A 14,404-nucleotide genomic window follows, 5' to 3' on the forward strand; every position below is an offset into this window, starting at 1 on the left:
CCTCTCTCCGGTCACCATCCCAGAGCTGTGTCTGTCTGTCCAGCCCACATTCACCTGCCTTGGTTCAGCATTTACCCACAGTCACTGTCTCCTCGTGGCAGGAACTATTCGTCTTCTGCGGGTCAATCCTTGCTCTCCCCTCTTCCCCTCCTCCCCTCTCGGGTCCTTTGCATAGTGCCTCAGACCTAAAATGCGCTCAGTAAATACCCACTGGCGTGCATTTAGCTACTCAGCTTTTGGGGGGTGTATCGAGCATGAAATTGAAGTGTTCTACAGCAAAGACTCTTCCTGACGCTACGTCTGGACCAGATCATTACCAGCCCTTCTGCCTGCCGGATTCTCCTCCATGGGAGACACCGGACCAGGTGAAGGGGCCAGGGCCCGTGGAGGAATCGCTCCCCACTTTCTGGAGAAGGCTATGAATGTTCCGCAAGCAGGGACACACACTCAGCCCTGTTCTCCCACCGCCTCGGGTCTGATGTCCTCTGAAAACATCGAGCACAAGGCCCGTATCCTATTCTCGACACAGGCAGGCGCTTAGAAAAGACTTGATGAACATACGCACAAGACAGTACTAAACGATGGGCTTTCTATAGGAGGTCAGCCACATCTCAGGATAAATCTCATTTACATTCCACTTCACACGGACAGAGCCTACTGAAAAACAAACAGGGCGGTAGGACGCAGTGATCAAGAGCCCCCAAAGGCGGCCTGTCCCCTGCCCCCAAAGGCGGCCTGTCCCCCGCCCCCCATGGCCTCTCTTGTCCCTGTCCCCCATGCAGATGGAGCCACAGGGAAGGGCAAAGAAAGGACTTACCAAGAAGAGCGTTGTGCCCATTGTCATCCGGCAAGAACCTTTTGTCCACGGCACACACCAGGAGATGGTCCGGCAGGCTGGGGGACTTGGCCCCCACGAGGAGAAAGCCTGCAGGGACGTCTATGGGCTCACTGGAAATGGAGACGAGACGCAGGTCCTTCCCCGCCTGGCAGAACCCTGGGAGGAATGGACGAGACTCACACACGCTGCCCAGGGGCCTCCCCGGACCCGGGCTCCGCGTGGGCAAAGGGAGGACAGCGTTCCAGGTCTTGTCGGGAACAAAGCTCACCTCTGGATGTGGCTGACTTTCAAACTAGTTCTAAGAGGTAAGATTAGGACCCTACTTACTGAGGACACTCACCACACGCTAATTATTTTTATGACGATGGTGTCACCATATGATACACGTTGACGTACAGATGAAACTCACCAGGAAAAAGTGTAGGCACGTGATGGTCAATTAGAATGTACACAGGATAAATCCATAAGAGATTGTGAGCAATTTGATATTCTTTACGCCCGGTGTTCTTTACACGTATGAGGAAAAGACAAATGTCACAAATAGGGAGCAAGAGTCTGGTAACACTGGCCATCTCTGGGGATGGGACACAAGGACACTGACCGTCAAGGAGGCTTTCACTCCACACCCTTTTGGACATTCTGTATCTTAGAGCTTTTAAGTAGATTTCCCATTCAAAAAATAAGTGTCCAGGGGCGCCTGGGTGGCTCAGTCAGTTAAGCGTCCGACTCTCCATTTCGGCTCAGGTCATGATTTCACGGTTCATGAGTTCGAGCCCCGCATCAGGCTCTACACTGACAGTGCGGAGCCTGCTTGGGATTCTCTCTCTCTGTGCCTCCCCCCGCCCACACTTGCTCTCTCAAAATAAATTCCTAAAAACTTTTTTAAAAAATTTAAGAAATACATGTCCCGAGGCATCTGGAAATACAAACAGCTGAGACTTATTTGGACAGGTCCTTCGCAAGGTCTCTGGGCACATCCAGCCCCATCCCGTGTCCGTTCCATCCTTAGTTACCGACGGAGGCAGTGACAGCTAACATGGCCTGATGGTCCCAAGGCTCCCCCTGCAAAACCCTACAGTACCGTCAATGGACTCCTCCCACACGCACCTGCTTCGCCATCGACAACACCGTGCCCCCGGCGGGAGGGCCACAAAGGGGCCCTGAGGGGTGGGGAGGCCAGAAGGCACAGAGCCAGTGCCCACGGTGAGCCAGGCCCTGGGCTAGGATAAGCTCTGCAAAGCTGTCACTTGATCACCTGTGGGGAAGTGTTCCAGCTGCCAGTCTGAAGATACGGAAATCGAGGCTCCGAAGAGGTTACGTGATTTGCTCAGAGCCGCAGAGAGGAGGGCCAGGGTGGAGGCAGGTCCGACCCAGCTCGGGGTGGCTCCTCTCCATCGTCTTAGGGAAGCAGGCCTTCCACCTACGTGGCCTGGGCCCAGCCATCTGAAGAGCTGAAGGAGGGGTGCCTGGGGGGGCTCAGTCGGTTGAACGTCTGACTTCGGCTCAGGTCATGATCTCGCGGTCCGTGAGTTCGAGCCCCGCGTCGGGCTCCGGGCTGATGGCTCAGAGCCTGGAGCCTGCTTCCGGTTCTGTGTCTCCCTCTCTCTCTGCCCCTCCCCCATGCTCTCTCTCTCTCTCTCAAAAGTGAATAAACAATTAAAAAAATATTTTTTAAATGAAGAACTGGAGGAAGATGGGCTATGGACACCGTTGCTGCGTTTACTTGGAAATTCTTTGAAAATCACCGTGATGACCACTGGAGAACTCGCTGTTTTGTTTCATTAGGTGGACACGAGAAGGCCCCCTCATGAAGGGCCACTGTGCTGGTGTCCCTCACCCCAGAGCAGCAGCCCCAGCGAGGGCTGCCTGCCTCCCCCGCCGCCATCCTGCACAAGGTCACGTCCAGCCCCACACACGGGGCCTCTACACCCCACATGATCCCCGCACCGAGTTCTGCCCAGCCACACCTCAGACTCCTACCTAAACTGCTGGCAGCTCCCCACATGGGCTCCACGCTCCCCATCCTGAGCCTCTGCCCATGCTGTTCTTCTGTCTGGAATGTCCCAGCTTCCCCCAACCCTCTCACAGACTCCTGCCAATCCTCCGAAACCCGGACGATGGGCCACCTCCTCCAGGAAGCCTCCCCTAAACTCTCGACCTGTGTCAGCAACCTTTCGTGGGCTCCCAGGCACCCCTGGTCGCCCACCCCACCCTGCTAGCACTTCCCACGTTGTGGACGAAGGGTCGGCTGACCTAATTAGCTCCGATATCCAAGAGTATCTTTTATCTCCAAACTTCCAGAGTTGGGAGGGGCAATAATTAATTCACTCACTGAACCATTCGCCTGGCGTGGTGACAGATGAACATACGCCACTCAGACAGGCTGTTGGGCTAGAGAGTGGGAGAGCCAGGGGTTTGATCCAAGTGTCTCCGCATGCAGAGCGCGAGCTCTTACGCCCAGATGAATCATCTGGCATCCCTGTGCCTCGGTTCCTCAACAGCGCGACGGGAGCGAGTCCCCGACCCTACGGGGTTCCTGAGAGACCACAGGTCTGTCTTTTTCAACCATAAAGTGCGATAAAGGAGAAAGATCGCTCCCGTGTATTGGTCTGAGCTAAACGTGCAGCGCCAGCCGACCCGAATTGAGAGGCACGTTCTAGTTTTCAAACAGCCAACGTAGCAAAATGAACTGTTGGACCCAAACCCGTTGGTAAAGCTGAGGCTGTCCAGAGAGCGCTGAGGGGTGAGAGCCTGACGGCCACGGTGAGGTGCAGCCAACGCTGCTGGGTGGGGGAGGGTACGCCCGCTGTCACCTGCCAGGGGCCAGGGTCACGCACTCTGCGGGCTCACCGTCTGTGGTGCAGCAGCCTTCGGGCGGAGGGTGCATCTGGTAGGGATTCGGGGGACCGCTGGGCTCCAGCGCCCCTTCCCCCTCTTCTTCCTCGTCCTCATTGTCCCCTCGGCCTCCACCTGGAAGGGGCAAAGGGGAGCGAGGCGTCAGGCAGAAGCAGCTAGTCCACAAGTCTCGGCCACCGAACAGCCAGCCCGTCCCGACAGACACACCCCAAGGTCGGGCGTTCATCCCCCGTCTTTGCTGGAGGGGCCAGCTGAGGTCAGGCTCCAAGCCTGGCCACGTGACCTCGAATCCGGGTTCACCTGTCTCCCCATCCACGAGAGCTGCGCCTGTCTGCACACGCACCGGGGTCAACACGTGGTAACTGGTGGAGAAGAACGGTGCACGAAGCCTGTACCTGGTAGGCACTCCAAAAGTATTTCTGTGGGAGGTGCCACAGATTAAGATCTAGACCATTTTGCAGGTGGGCACACTGAGGCCTAGAGAGGCCCAGTGATCGGCCTGCCGCTCTTCAGAGACCCGCTAAGCAGCACAGCTGGCCCGTTCCCAGCTGCATCTGCTGCCCGCACCGATGTTCTAGCGACTGACTGCACCGGTTAGTTAAGAACAGAAAACGTGGCATGAATCGCCTCTACAGAACACAAACAGTACCTTTTTATTCATCCCCAAGGGAAAAATGGACACATAGGCATTTCTGAAAACACGCACCCAAATTTGTCACATACACACAAGGCACCATTCCAGAACAGGGCCAGGCAGGTTATGACTTCAGGAAAGTTTCTTTTTTTGTTGTTTTTTTTTTGTTGTTGTTTTTCTTTTTTTTTTTAATTTTTTTTTTTTTAACGTTTTATTTATTTTTGAGACAGGGAGAGACAGCATGAACGGGGAAGGGTCAGAGAGAGAGGGAGACACAGAATCCGAAACAGGCTCCAGGCTCTGAGCGGTCAGCACAGAGCCCGACGCGGGGCTCGAACTCACGGACTTCAAGATCGTGACCTGAGCCGAAGTCGGCCGCTTAACCGACTGAGCCACCCAGGCGCCCCAGTTGGTTTTTTTTTTTTTTTTTCCAAGTGAAATAGCATTTTAGGAGTCACGGAAAACACGAAACTGGCCAGGAGAGCCAGGAATGGGCCACGGGAATCTCACCGTGGGCACTCTACCTGGGCAATGGAACAGCTTATTGTCATTCCCCAGACTCTCAGCTCCTAGATTGTGGGGTCCTTGCCCTTCTCCGTCTCGGTACTCCGGGCACCCCGTAAAATGCTCATGCAGAGAAGCACCCAGGAAACACCTGTCCAGCCGATGCGAGCACACACTGTGGTACCTGCTGTCTTTACGCAGCTCGGCTAGAGAAGGGGGGTCATGTTCGTGAATTTCCAAGGCTACGCAAGAATAGTCCTGACTTTTTTAACAGAAATTTGGGGTTAAAAATCCCTCTCAACTTGTCTACGTTTAAGTGTCATTTAACAAACAGCATGAACATGTCTTCATGGGACAGGGTCACTCCCAGCATTCTTAAATGGGCCGGGCTGGGAGACCATTGTTTCTTCTTTTTTATTTCTGTCTCCTGTTTTCTCCATTTCTCCAACCTCCTCTTCCTTGGCTCTCACACCCTCCGTCCATCCGGTGGTTCTAGTTCAATGACGAAATCATGTGCAGTGGAGGGAGGCAGAGCTGGGAACTGTGGATCCGAGTTCTAGTACTTGGGCCTTCCATGGTCTGTGCGGCCACAGGAAAGTGACTTAACCTCTCTGTGCATTAGATCCTGCAACTTTTCTATTTTTTTTTAATGTTTATTTATTTTTGAAAGAAAGAGAGAGAAAGAGAGAGTGAGCAGGGGAGGAGCAGAGTGAGAGGGGCAGTGTGGCACCGGACACAGGGCTCGAACCCATGAACCTTGAGGTGATGACCTGAGCTGAAATCAAGGGCCTGATGCTCAACCAACTGAGCCACCCAGGAGCCCCCATATCCCGCATCTTTAAAAGGAGGTGTTTACATAAGGGCACTTTGAGCTGTTGTAGTCTATGCAGGGGGAAACGCAGCCCTCAGAGTTGCACAGAATATTCCTGATGTGATTGAATCAGCACAGGGTACTGGGAACATATCTTCATGGTGGCCACCATTTTAAAAGGCGCCCGTGGGACAAGAGGCGGAAGACAGTGAACACCGTAAGCCAGCCTGGGCCCGTGACCTTGGGTAGGTCAGAGCAGGAAGTGAAGATTCCTGGGGTCTCTGTCTTTCTGGGCCTGGAGTACACAGAGGCGGCAGGAAGACTGTAAAAAGATTACCCGGGAAGAGCACAAGGGGGGTGGGGATAAACTCCGGAGCCTCCTTCAGATGCTTCCTTCCTGCCATTAAATGCAGGTCTGGAGTGGCTTTAGCAGGAGGGACAGGGTCCCGCCCAGACCACAGGCGCCCGCAATGCAGCACAGGACCCCGTGGGGGCTGGGACTGTCCTGTAACCACCAGAGGAGAGGGAGTCACAGAAGGCTCTCCTGCACAATCACATCTGCTCTTTGAGCCAGTACCCCCTGGGAAGCGGGGCAGGGGGGGGGGGGGGGCTCCCGGAGGGGACAGCCAAGACACCAACCAAGTGAGTGAAAAGGGGCGAGAAAGTCGAAGCCACTGGAGCGCTCGGGGACCCAGGAATGTCTGTCTGCACATTATTCTGCTAAGCCAAAAAGAACAGGAATTCAGACTGTCAGAAAGAATGAAAGAAGGGGATCTTAAGCCTCAGAGAGTCAAAGAAAGAGCTCAAAATCCAGCAGATAAGAAAGCTGCCCTCAAGGGTCAAAGGTCTATAGCAGACATCCCAGGGCCTTTGATGGGATCAGTCGGGCAGCAGCGAGGGCGAGGAAGCTTGTAGCCAGGAGCAGACCAGACCAGACTGCTGGCCAAGGTCTCCCGGCAGGAGGAGGGAGGGAGGAGGGCATTCACACGGCCTCAGACAGACAAAATCAACAGGACGGGGACCTTAGGACCTTCACACTAGAAATGCCACTGCACTACCTTCACTCTGCAGAGCATGGGGGTTGTTATTCACTGTAATGTTCCTACTTCATTGCATCTTTCTGTGGGAAGAAGCCGTAGGACATTTTGAGTGGGTGGGATCCCAAGAATTACCTGCATCTTGTTTAATTAATTAATACTTACCCCAAAATTGCTGGTATCTGTTCTGTTTGCTCTCTCTCTAAAAACAGTAAACAACACGTAATAAAAGGGTTTTCCCCTGGGAGGAAGTGGTAAGACCTCTACGCCAGGGAACAAAGTCACAAAGGCCCCTGCTGCATCACCTTCACAAATACAGAAAACGTTAACAGATCGAGGGCTGTTTAGTATGACCAGCACCCTGGTCATAAAAACCATCTTTAATGTAATTGTCTGAGGAAGGACAGTAATAAGAGACCCAGGGGGAGAGACAGACACACAGACTATAAAACGAGGTGTCGCCAGCACAGGCCGTCCGTGCCAGGTTTTATGATGCAGAAACCAGGGGCAGAGCTGTGTGCTCAGTTTATTGTGACACCCAGCAAACTAAAAAGAGTGTCTTCCCCTTCCCACCAGCTCCCCCTCTCCCTACACCGCCCCCCCCCCCCCCCCCCCCGCCCCACTCCCAGGCCCCTGCACCTTGGGAGGATTTCTCTATTCTGTTTGCGGGACAAACAGGAAAAGCTGGAGGGTCTGCCCTGGTTTTCGTTCAACATTTGGGCTGAACAATCAAGCCCACTACAGCCGGCAGCCAGCCCTCAACACGGGAGGCCCGGGAGGAGCATAAGGCTCAAAGCTGTCTCTGCAAAGTGTCCCATGCCCAGTGCCCTATCAGCAGGGGAGGACATCCTAAGAAGTCAGAATGTCTGAGATGCAGCCTCCCAGGTAGTCCGTGGAGATCTGGGGCATAAGGAAAAGCTGCCTGGGGAACCTCCTGTCTCTCCCCAGGTGAGCATCTCCACCACCACCCCCCCCCCCTCGCCCCACCCGTCTACTTAACCCCCTATCTGCCCCCTCTTCATCAAAGAGCTGCCAGAGTTAAGGGTTCAACTGTGAGACTCGGGCACTCCTTCAACTCTGCAGGCAACCCCAGCGCCCATCTTCCCAAACCGTGGGATTTAATCACGTTACAAGGTGGAGGTGAACGCGCTTTGTAGATTTCAGGATGCCAGGCAAACTAAGTTGTCGCGACCATCGTTAATTTATCATTAGCAACGCAGCCTTTCGATAGGGAAGGCCGTTAAGGATGACTGTTGAACGTGTGTATGCCTCACGGAAGTCTTTGTGCCGGCCAAAAACACAGCCGGGACCCTCCAGTGAGTTCTCATCCCCCCACCGTGTTGCAGCCACACTTCCCCTCCAGGAGGACATGCACACCCAGACAATTCGCCGTTTCCCTAGTTGGTGCTTTTGAGCCCAGCCCAGTTTCTCCCAGACCCTCTCTCAGGTCCTTACTGTTGCTATTTGCAAGGTTAACGTTGTAAGATGTTTCAAAGATTGACCCAGGGAGCGCCTCCCTGCCAGAATAAGAACTATCAGGCACTACACAAGCAACTCTGTGCCTCATTTTCCCCTCACGTGCAACCCTCCTGGTCAGCCATCCCCACACGCTGTCCACACACACACACACACACACACACACACACACACTGATACTGACCCACACACGTCGTGACCACCCCAATCCAGGGGACCTGGCAGGCTGCGTGCTTTAATTGACTCATTTTTGTTGTAAACAACAATCCTTTTCCCCCTCGGTATCTAAGTTGAGTCTTCAAGCAGAAGGCATAAACTGACCAAAAGGACTTCCGTAAGAGTAAGGGTCTCACCCTATGGATTGCCGTGGGGTTGCTTCTGCCATGAAAATACATGGCTATTAAAGATACAAATCAAAGAGTGAGAAACAGAACCATTTTATTCTCCGGATAAATAAGTAAACCCTAAAGTTGTCCCCATGCCTGAGTATGATTTATGCATTTATTTCTGGCACACGTTCCATTCATCAGGGTGTGTTTTCCTGGCTTTTCGAAGTGTCTAGAGGGCTCTGGCATCTGCCATCACAAAAACTACCCAGACTATTTTGCAAAGATACGGCCGTGAGTCCCGACGCAGAGAGAAAAAAAAGACCACTGAGGGCCAAAGCATGTTAAAATTTCTCACTTATCAAGTGACTTTCTGATGAGAGCCTAAGTAACAACCACTCCAGGATACTCCTCCCCGGCCCTCTTCCTCCCTCCCGTTAGCCAGTGAATAATTTGATTGCTTGTAACTTTACGGCTGAAACTTTATCATTGTTTGGTTGGTTGGTTTGTTTTCAGTCCAAGTCCAAGTGTATGCGCAACTTTTTCTAATAGTTCTTTTCCGCCAGGCTCAACATTTTGCACACGGGAGGAAAGCGTTTCCAGCTCTGTTGCAACAGGAGCTGCACACAACACAGGACAGACGCGAGGGCATCTCCTACCTTCTAGCGTGGAGAGCTGCTGTTCGGCTTCTAGATACAACTGGGAGAAGACGGGCCTGGGCACCAGGCTGTTGGACCGCAGCGAAGCCTCGATGGAGTTGTGCAAGACCTCTTCGAACCGCGTCGTCTTCAGCTGGCCGGCGTACGAGTTTCCCATCTTTAGAGAGGACGACGGAGGCTGCTGTTTAAAAGGGCATCTCAGTGTCAGTTAAAGAGACTGACCCTGGGCGCGAAGCCCAAAGGCAGAGGTCGACCGCTTGAAGGGGCCGGGGATCCCCCGCTCAGCAAAGAGGAGAGGGCGGCTCTCAGCCGCAGCTACGGCCGGGCGTTTACAGGAAGTTAGATAAGCAACAGCTTTCTCTAATTTAGCACTCAGATAGCAGAGTCTGACACCTCTTAGGATATTTTACTAGAAATTGGCTCTTCGTCATCCCTGGCTTCCCAGACCCCCGGCTTTTCCCTGAGAAGTGATCCTGCCCCACCCCCACCCCCGCCAAGAGAGCTCAGACAAACGATGGTTTATTTTCCTTGACTTCCAGAATAGCCCTGCACCACTTAACGCATGGGACGGCAGCTGGCAATTCCATGACCCATGGCAACTAGTCTCCAGATCTGAGGATTCCAAGACCACCCCTCACCTTCTCGGAAGGCGGGCTAGCAGCTTTCCCAACATTGCCCTTTTGTGCTAAAAGGCCGATTGTTAACATTCTCCCTTTAAAGTGTTTTTGTAGTTTATCAATACTTCCATTACCCAAGTAATGCAGACTTAAATCTGGGAAACCTGGAAATTACAGAAGAGGGTGGAAAAAACCATAGGAAAATCACTGCTTTTCCCATTCCCCAAGATGACCACCGGGATTTTTTTTTTTTTTTTTTTTTTGGCAGCCTAAGATACTATTCACATGCCATGCCATTCACCCACTTAAAGTGTACACCTAGTCAGTGTGGTGCAAACATCGCACGATCAACTGTAGAACATTTTCATCGCCCCCAAAAGAAACCTCATACCCTTTAGCTGTCACTCCTCAATCCGCACCCCCCCCCCCCCCAGCCACTAATTTACTTTCCGACTTTGCAGATTTGCTGACTGTGCAAGTTTCGCAACAATGGAACCCTCTGGTCTACGTCTTTGGGGACCGGCTTCTTCCAGTTAGCGCAATGCTCTCAAGGTTCTCGCGTGTTCGACACCTCGTTCCCACTGTGCTAGGATGACGTACTCTTTCCGGACTTCATTTTCTTCACGAGTGGGGGGTAAGAGGGAGAGGGGAGATGGCATTGACATACTCATTCAATGACGACATTTTTGATTCTGCATTTTTCCCTTGACATAAGCATTTTATTCAATGCTCTTACAAATGCTCTGAAAATAAAGGTCACGGCTACCTCATATTCCGTTCCGTGAAGGTGCGGACATTTGCGCAGACACCTCTCTCGGATCATATGTGGTAAGCCTCTGTGTTTATTTAGTGCTTCCCAAGACCAGCATTTAAATTTATATTCCTTCCTCATGCTGCCGTTCATTTTCTATGGTGTTAAATTTAGGTTTCTGTTTCCTCTTGGCTTAATCTGTTGTACTGTTTCCAAACTGCTTAAAATGATCACTTTGTTATCGTCTTTATTTTCCACCTCCTTTAATAATGAAACCATTTCGGGCTACATATTTTCCTCTGGACACCTCTTTTGCTATGGCTTCGTAGGCTTGGTATAAAGTGTTCTCCTCCTTTTCATTTTTTAGACACCTTGCAATCTCCCTTTTGATTCCCTCCTTGATCAGGTAATTATCTAGGAATGTATGTTTAATTTCTAAATAGTCACGATTGGGGGTGGTTAGCCTTATACTATTTGTAATTTTTATTGGGTTGTAATCATGACTGTGGCCTTTAGAAGCTCTGCTTTCAAAATGTCACAGGTTTCTTTTTTTTTTAACGTTTGTTGATTTTTGAGACAGACAGAGCATGAGCGGGGGAGGGGCAGAGAGAGAGGGAGACACAGAATCGGAAGCAGGCTCCAGGCCCCGAGCTGTCAGCACAGAGCTCAGTGCACAGCTCGAACCCACAAACTGGGAGATCATGACCTGAACCGAAGTCAGACGCCTCAACCAACTGAGCCCCCCAGGTGCCCCTACAGGTTTCTTTTTTAATGGATACCCGATGGATTTTTACAAATAGCCTACAACTATGAGAAGAGAGATGTATAAACTCTCTAAGGGAGGAAAGGAGATAGATTACCCAGTTCTTCTCTATCCTTATGTATTTCTTATCTACTACACTGTTGATTTTCAAAGTAGCGTCTGACTTAAAAAACAGCCCCAAAAATAGCGTCAACACGACCACAGGGATGCAACCCTAGTTGTGAGACCAGCCTCACAAGCCAGGCACGACCTCACACATCAATCACTCTGACTCAAGACATGTGTAAGAAATGCTCCCTTGTTTGGGCGGCGAAGTCATCTCAAGATGGGGCCGCTGGTGCCCCTCTGAGGGCTCTGGTTTCCCTCCTGAAGACAAAATGGGCCAAACAGTCACGCTGATTTTCTGCCTCTCTTGCAAGGAAGGTCCAGCCTTTCCTCTTCCAACTAAAAGTACATAAAAACCATTAAACGCTTCCTGCTTCTAGCAATAATCCCCAACCACAGGGCCCCCTGGTCAGCCCCTGCTTCCAGCCTTGGGGCAATGAGGCATCAGAAGGACTGCCTCAGGAATTAGCCCCCGACACAGAGAAGGCACTCCAGAGAGAGAAAGAGGTCAGCTGCCAGAGCCCCTGAATAGCCCACTCGCCTGGGTCGGAAGGGGCTCCAGGGTCCTCGTGTCTGCCTTCTTCCTTGACCCGACGCATACCTCGATACACAAAGGAGGGGTCACTGGCCACATTCGGGGGACGCTTGCGTTATTTTCGAATCGGGGCGGTCTGTTTAAAGTTGCTGCCCGTGAATAACATCACAAATGCCCGTTTCTATAGATCTTTGTCTGAAGAGCTTAAGGCACACAGAAAGGAGATTTGAGCCCATCCCTTTTTACATGGCGTCTCTACAGAACCATGCTCGATGATCCAAAGAACACGATGGAGGCGTCCAGACCCCACCACCCTCCCAAGGCCCCTCTCTGCTCACCTGACAGGGGACAGGCAGTCCGAGCCCAGAGGATTCCACCGGTTATCACAGATCAATGCCTAACGTGGACAGAGCCACGAGGAGGAGGGAAAGGAACACTCACTGTCCTGCTACTGAGTACAAGGCACGTTCGGTGGCCAGGGGTGGGATAGTATGAAGCCCATTCTAAATAAAGATGGCAAATTCAAGTCTTGGAGAGGATACTCACCTGAAGGAACTCTTGTTCAAAGAAAAGAAGAGAATTGGGGTGGGGTGGGGTGGGGGAGAAGGAGCAGGCAGGGAAACGGAGGAGGGAGGGGGAGAAACACAAAATGAACCAGGAACAGCGGCACAGAAAAGTTTTCACACTCAGAAAAATGGAAACTTTTACCACCCTACGCACACATGGAAGCTTTAATGTCTAGAAGCAAATGGAGAGGGAATGTACCCCGCGCCCTGTGTGATGATGCATTTGAAATCGTAGGAAGGAAACGCCAGCAAATCAGGATGGAGAAGGAGCCCGGAGAATCGAAGGAAAATCGCGTGGCCCTTTCGTCAGTGGCCGGGGGACCGCCAGCTATTGGACGGGGTGGGAACTCCCCAGGGCAAAGCTCCAGCTCACAGACAAAACCACCTGCCAGGTGAGAGGCTTTGGGAGGGGAGGACACAGCAGGCTGAGGTGGGGACACAGCTGGAGCTCTCTGGCCTGTTAGAAGTGTTAGAATCCGGCCCCCTCGTGGGGGGACTGGAGAGCCCCAGTTTGGCTCAGGGTCAGACACAAAAGCTGAAATCTCCCCCCACCCCAGGCGACAGGGTAAAGGGCCCCGGGGCTGCGGTCTCTCCCTGCTCCCTCCCGGTGCAGGTCTCTGCCAGCCTCCTGCTACAGCTACCCCGGGCCACGACCTGCAGGGATTTCTTCCACACCCTGGACACATCACCCTCCACTGCCTGCATTCCAAGGCCTGGCCCGCTTCCTCCCGATGCGGGTGCACGACGCTCCTCAAACCCCAGAACCTGAACCGCGGCCTTCACCATAACGCACAGGAGCCTGGCTGCGGCAGAATGGGCAGCGCATGCGTGACCCGAGCAAAGTGTTTGACTCACTGGGCCTCGGTGTTCTCATCTGTAAAACGGGCACTCTGAAGCACTGACCGGCGATCATTTTGGAGAGTACGAGAGGCAGAATACGTGGCCAGTGCCTAGCACAGCACCTGGCAGGCAGTGCGCGAGCATTCATCTCTGGCTAAATCTGAATATTCACCCGGGAAGAATTTCAGATCGGAAATGACAAGTGACAAAGAACACGTGAGGCATTAGGAGGGAATCAGTGAGAACTTGGGCCAAGGGGCCGGTACTCAAAAAGGAAGAGGAGGGTATTTTGGTGGGACGGATTTGGCAAGATGTTTAAGACAGGGACAAGAGGGTACATGGAAATGAAAGCCCCATGAAGACAGACAGGCTCTCGGAAAAGGAGTTGATCTTACAAGTAGTAAACGGCTCCCAAGACGGCACCGTGCGAGAGGAAAATCAAAACTGGGGGTGAAAATCAGACATCGTTTCCGTAGGTAAGTCCCTGAAACCTCAGAGCTAGGGATTTACGGTGACGAACGTGGCGTTTTAGGCCGGCCAATCAGACAGAGAGATGTTTGGGATAAAACCAGAGGCCCTGGTGGATACAGTTTCAACCGGACCCTTGCGCACCTGCTTGTTTTTAAGACTAAAGCACAAAAAGTGGAAAACTCTGTACCCAAGGAATGCCGCTGGATGGCTGGTGGGCCCTATTTCACCGAGTCAACCTCAAACAGAGTCAGTTCTACGTCAGTTCCAATCCCAGAACTAGTTCTGCACGTCCACTGCCTCATCAGACCCCTGGAGCACCTACGAACTTGACCAGATGAATGAAGCAGACTGATCTCCAGTGAATTTGGAGTCACCAAGGCGGGCTATCTGGGCACGTTCTCAACGGCTGAGACACCCGTCCCAAGCCATTCTCCTCCCCTGGCACCTGTAAACCAAGCGGTGTCGTTGAGAGCATCCGGTTAGAGCAGCGAGCTCTAGTCTGGGTTGAAGTTCAGTGAGAACAAGCATGGGGCGGACCCATCAAGGAAGATCAAGGGTGATCACAGGCGAAGACAGAGAGGCGGCTTCGGCGAAAGGGCACAGATAGAATACACA

At 52.5% G+C, this 14,404-nt stretch overlaps 1 protein-coding gene across 1 annotated transcript in view; it reads right to left on the reverse strand.

The window, feature by feature from the left end:
* GREB1 (growth regulating estrogen receptor binding 1) overlaps positions 1-9,322 on the reverse strand; it is a 76,973-nt gene extending 67,651 nt beyond the window's left edge. The window contains 3 exon segments of the mRNA XM_053891151.1: positions 818-994; positions 3,689-3,808; positions 9,142-9,322. Coding sequence (XP_053747126.1) covers positions 818-994; positions 3,689-3,808; positions 9,142-9,298 — 454 coding nt within the window. The 5' untranslated portion in view covers positions 9,299-9,322.
* Between the last annotated feature and the right edge of the window lie 5,082 nt (positions 9,323-14,404).

Source organism: Panthera pardus, unplaced genomic scaffold (assembly GCF_024362965.1).
Source record: "Panthera pardus isolate Hobbes unplaced genomic scaffold, ASM2436296v1 HiC_scaffold_26, whole genome shotgun sequence".
NCBI lineage: Eukaryota > Metazoa > Chordata > Mammalia > Carnivora > Felidae > Panthera > Panthera pardus.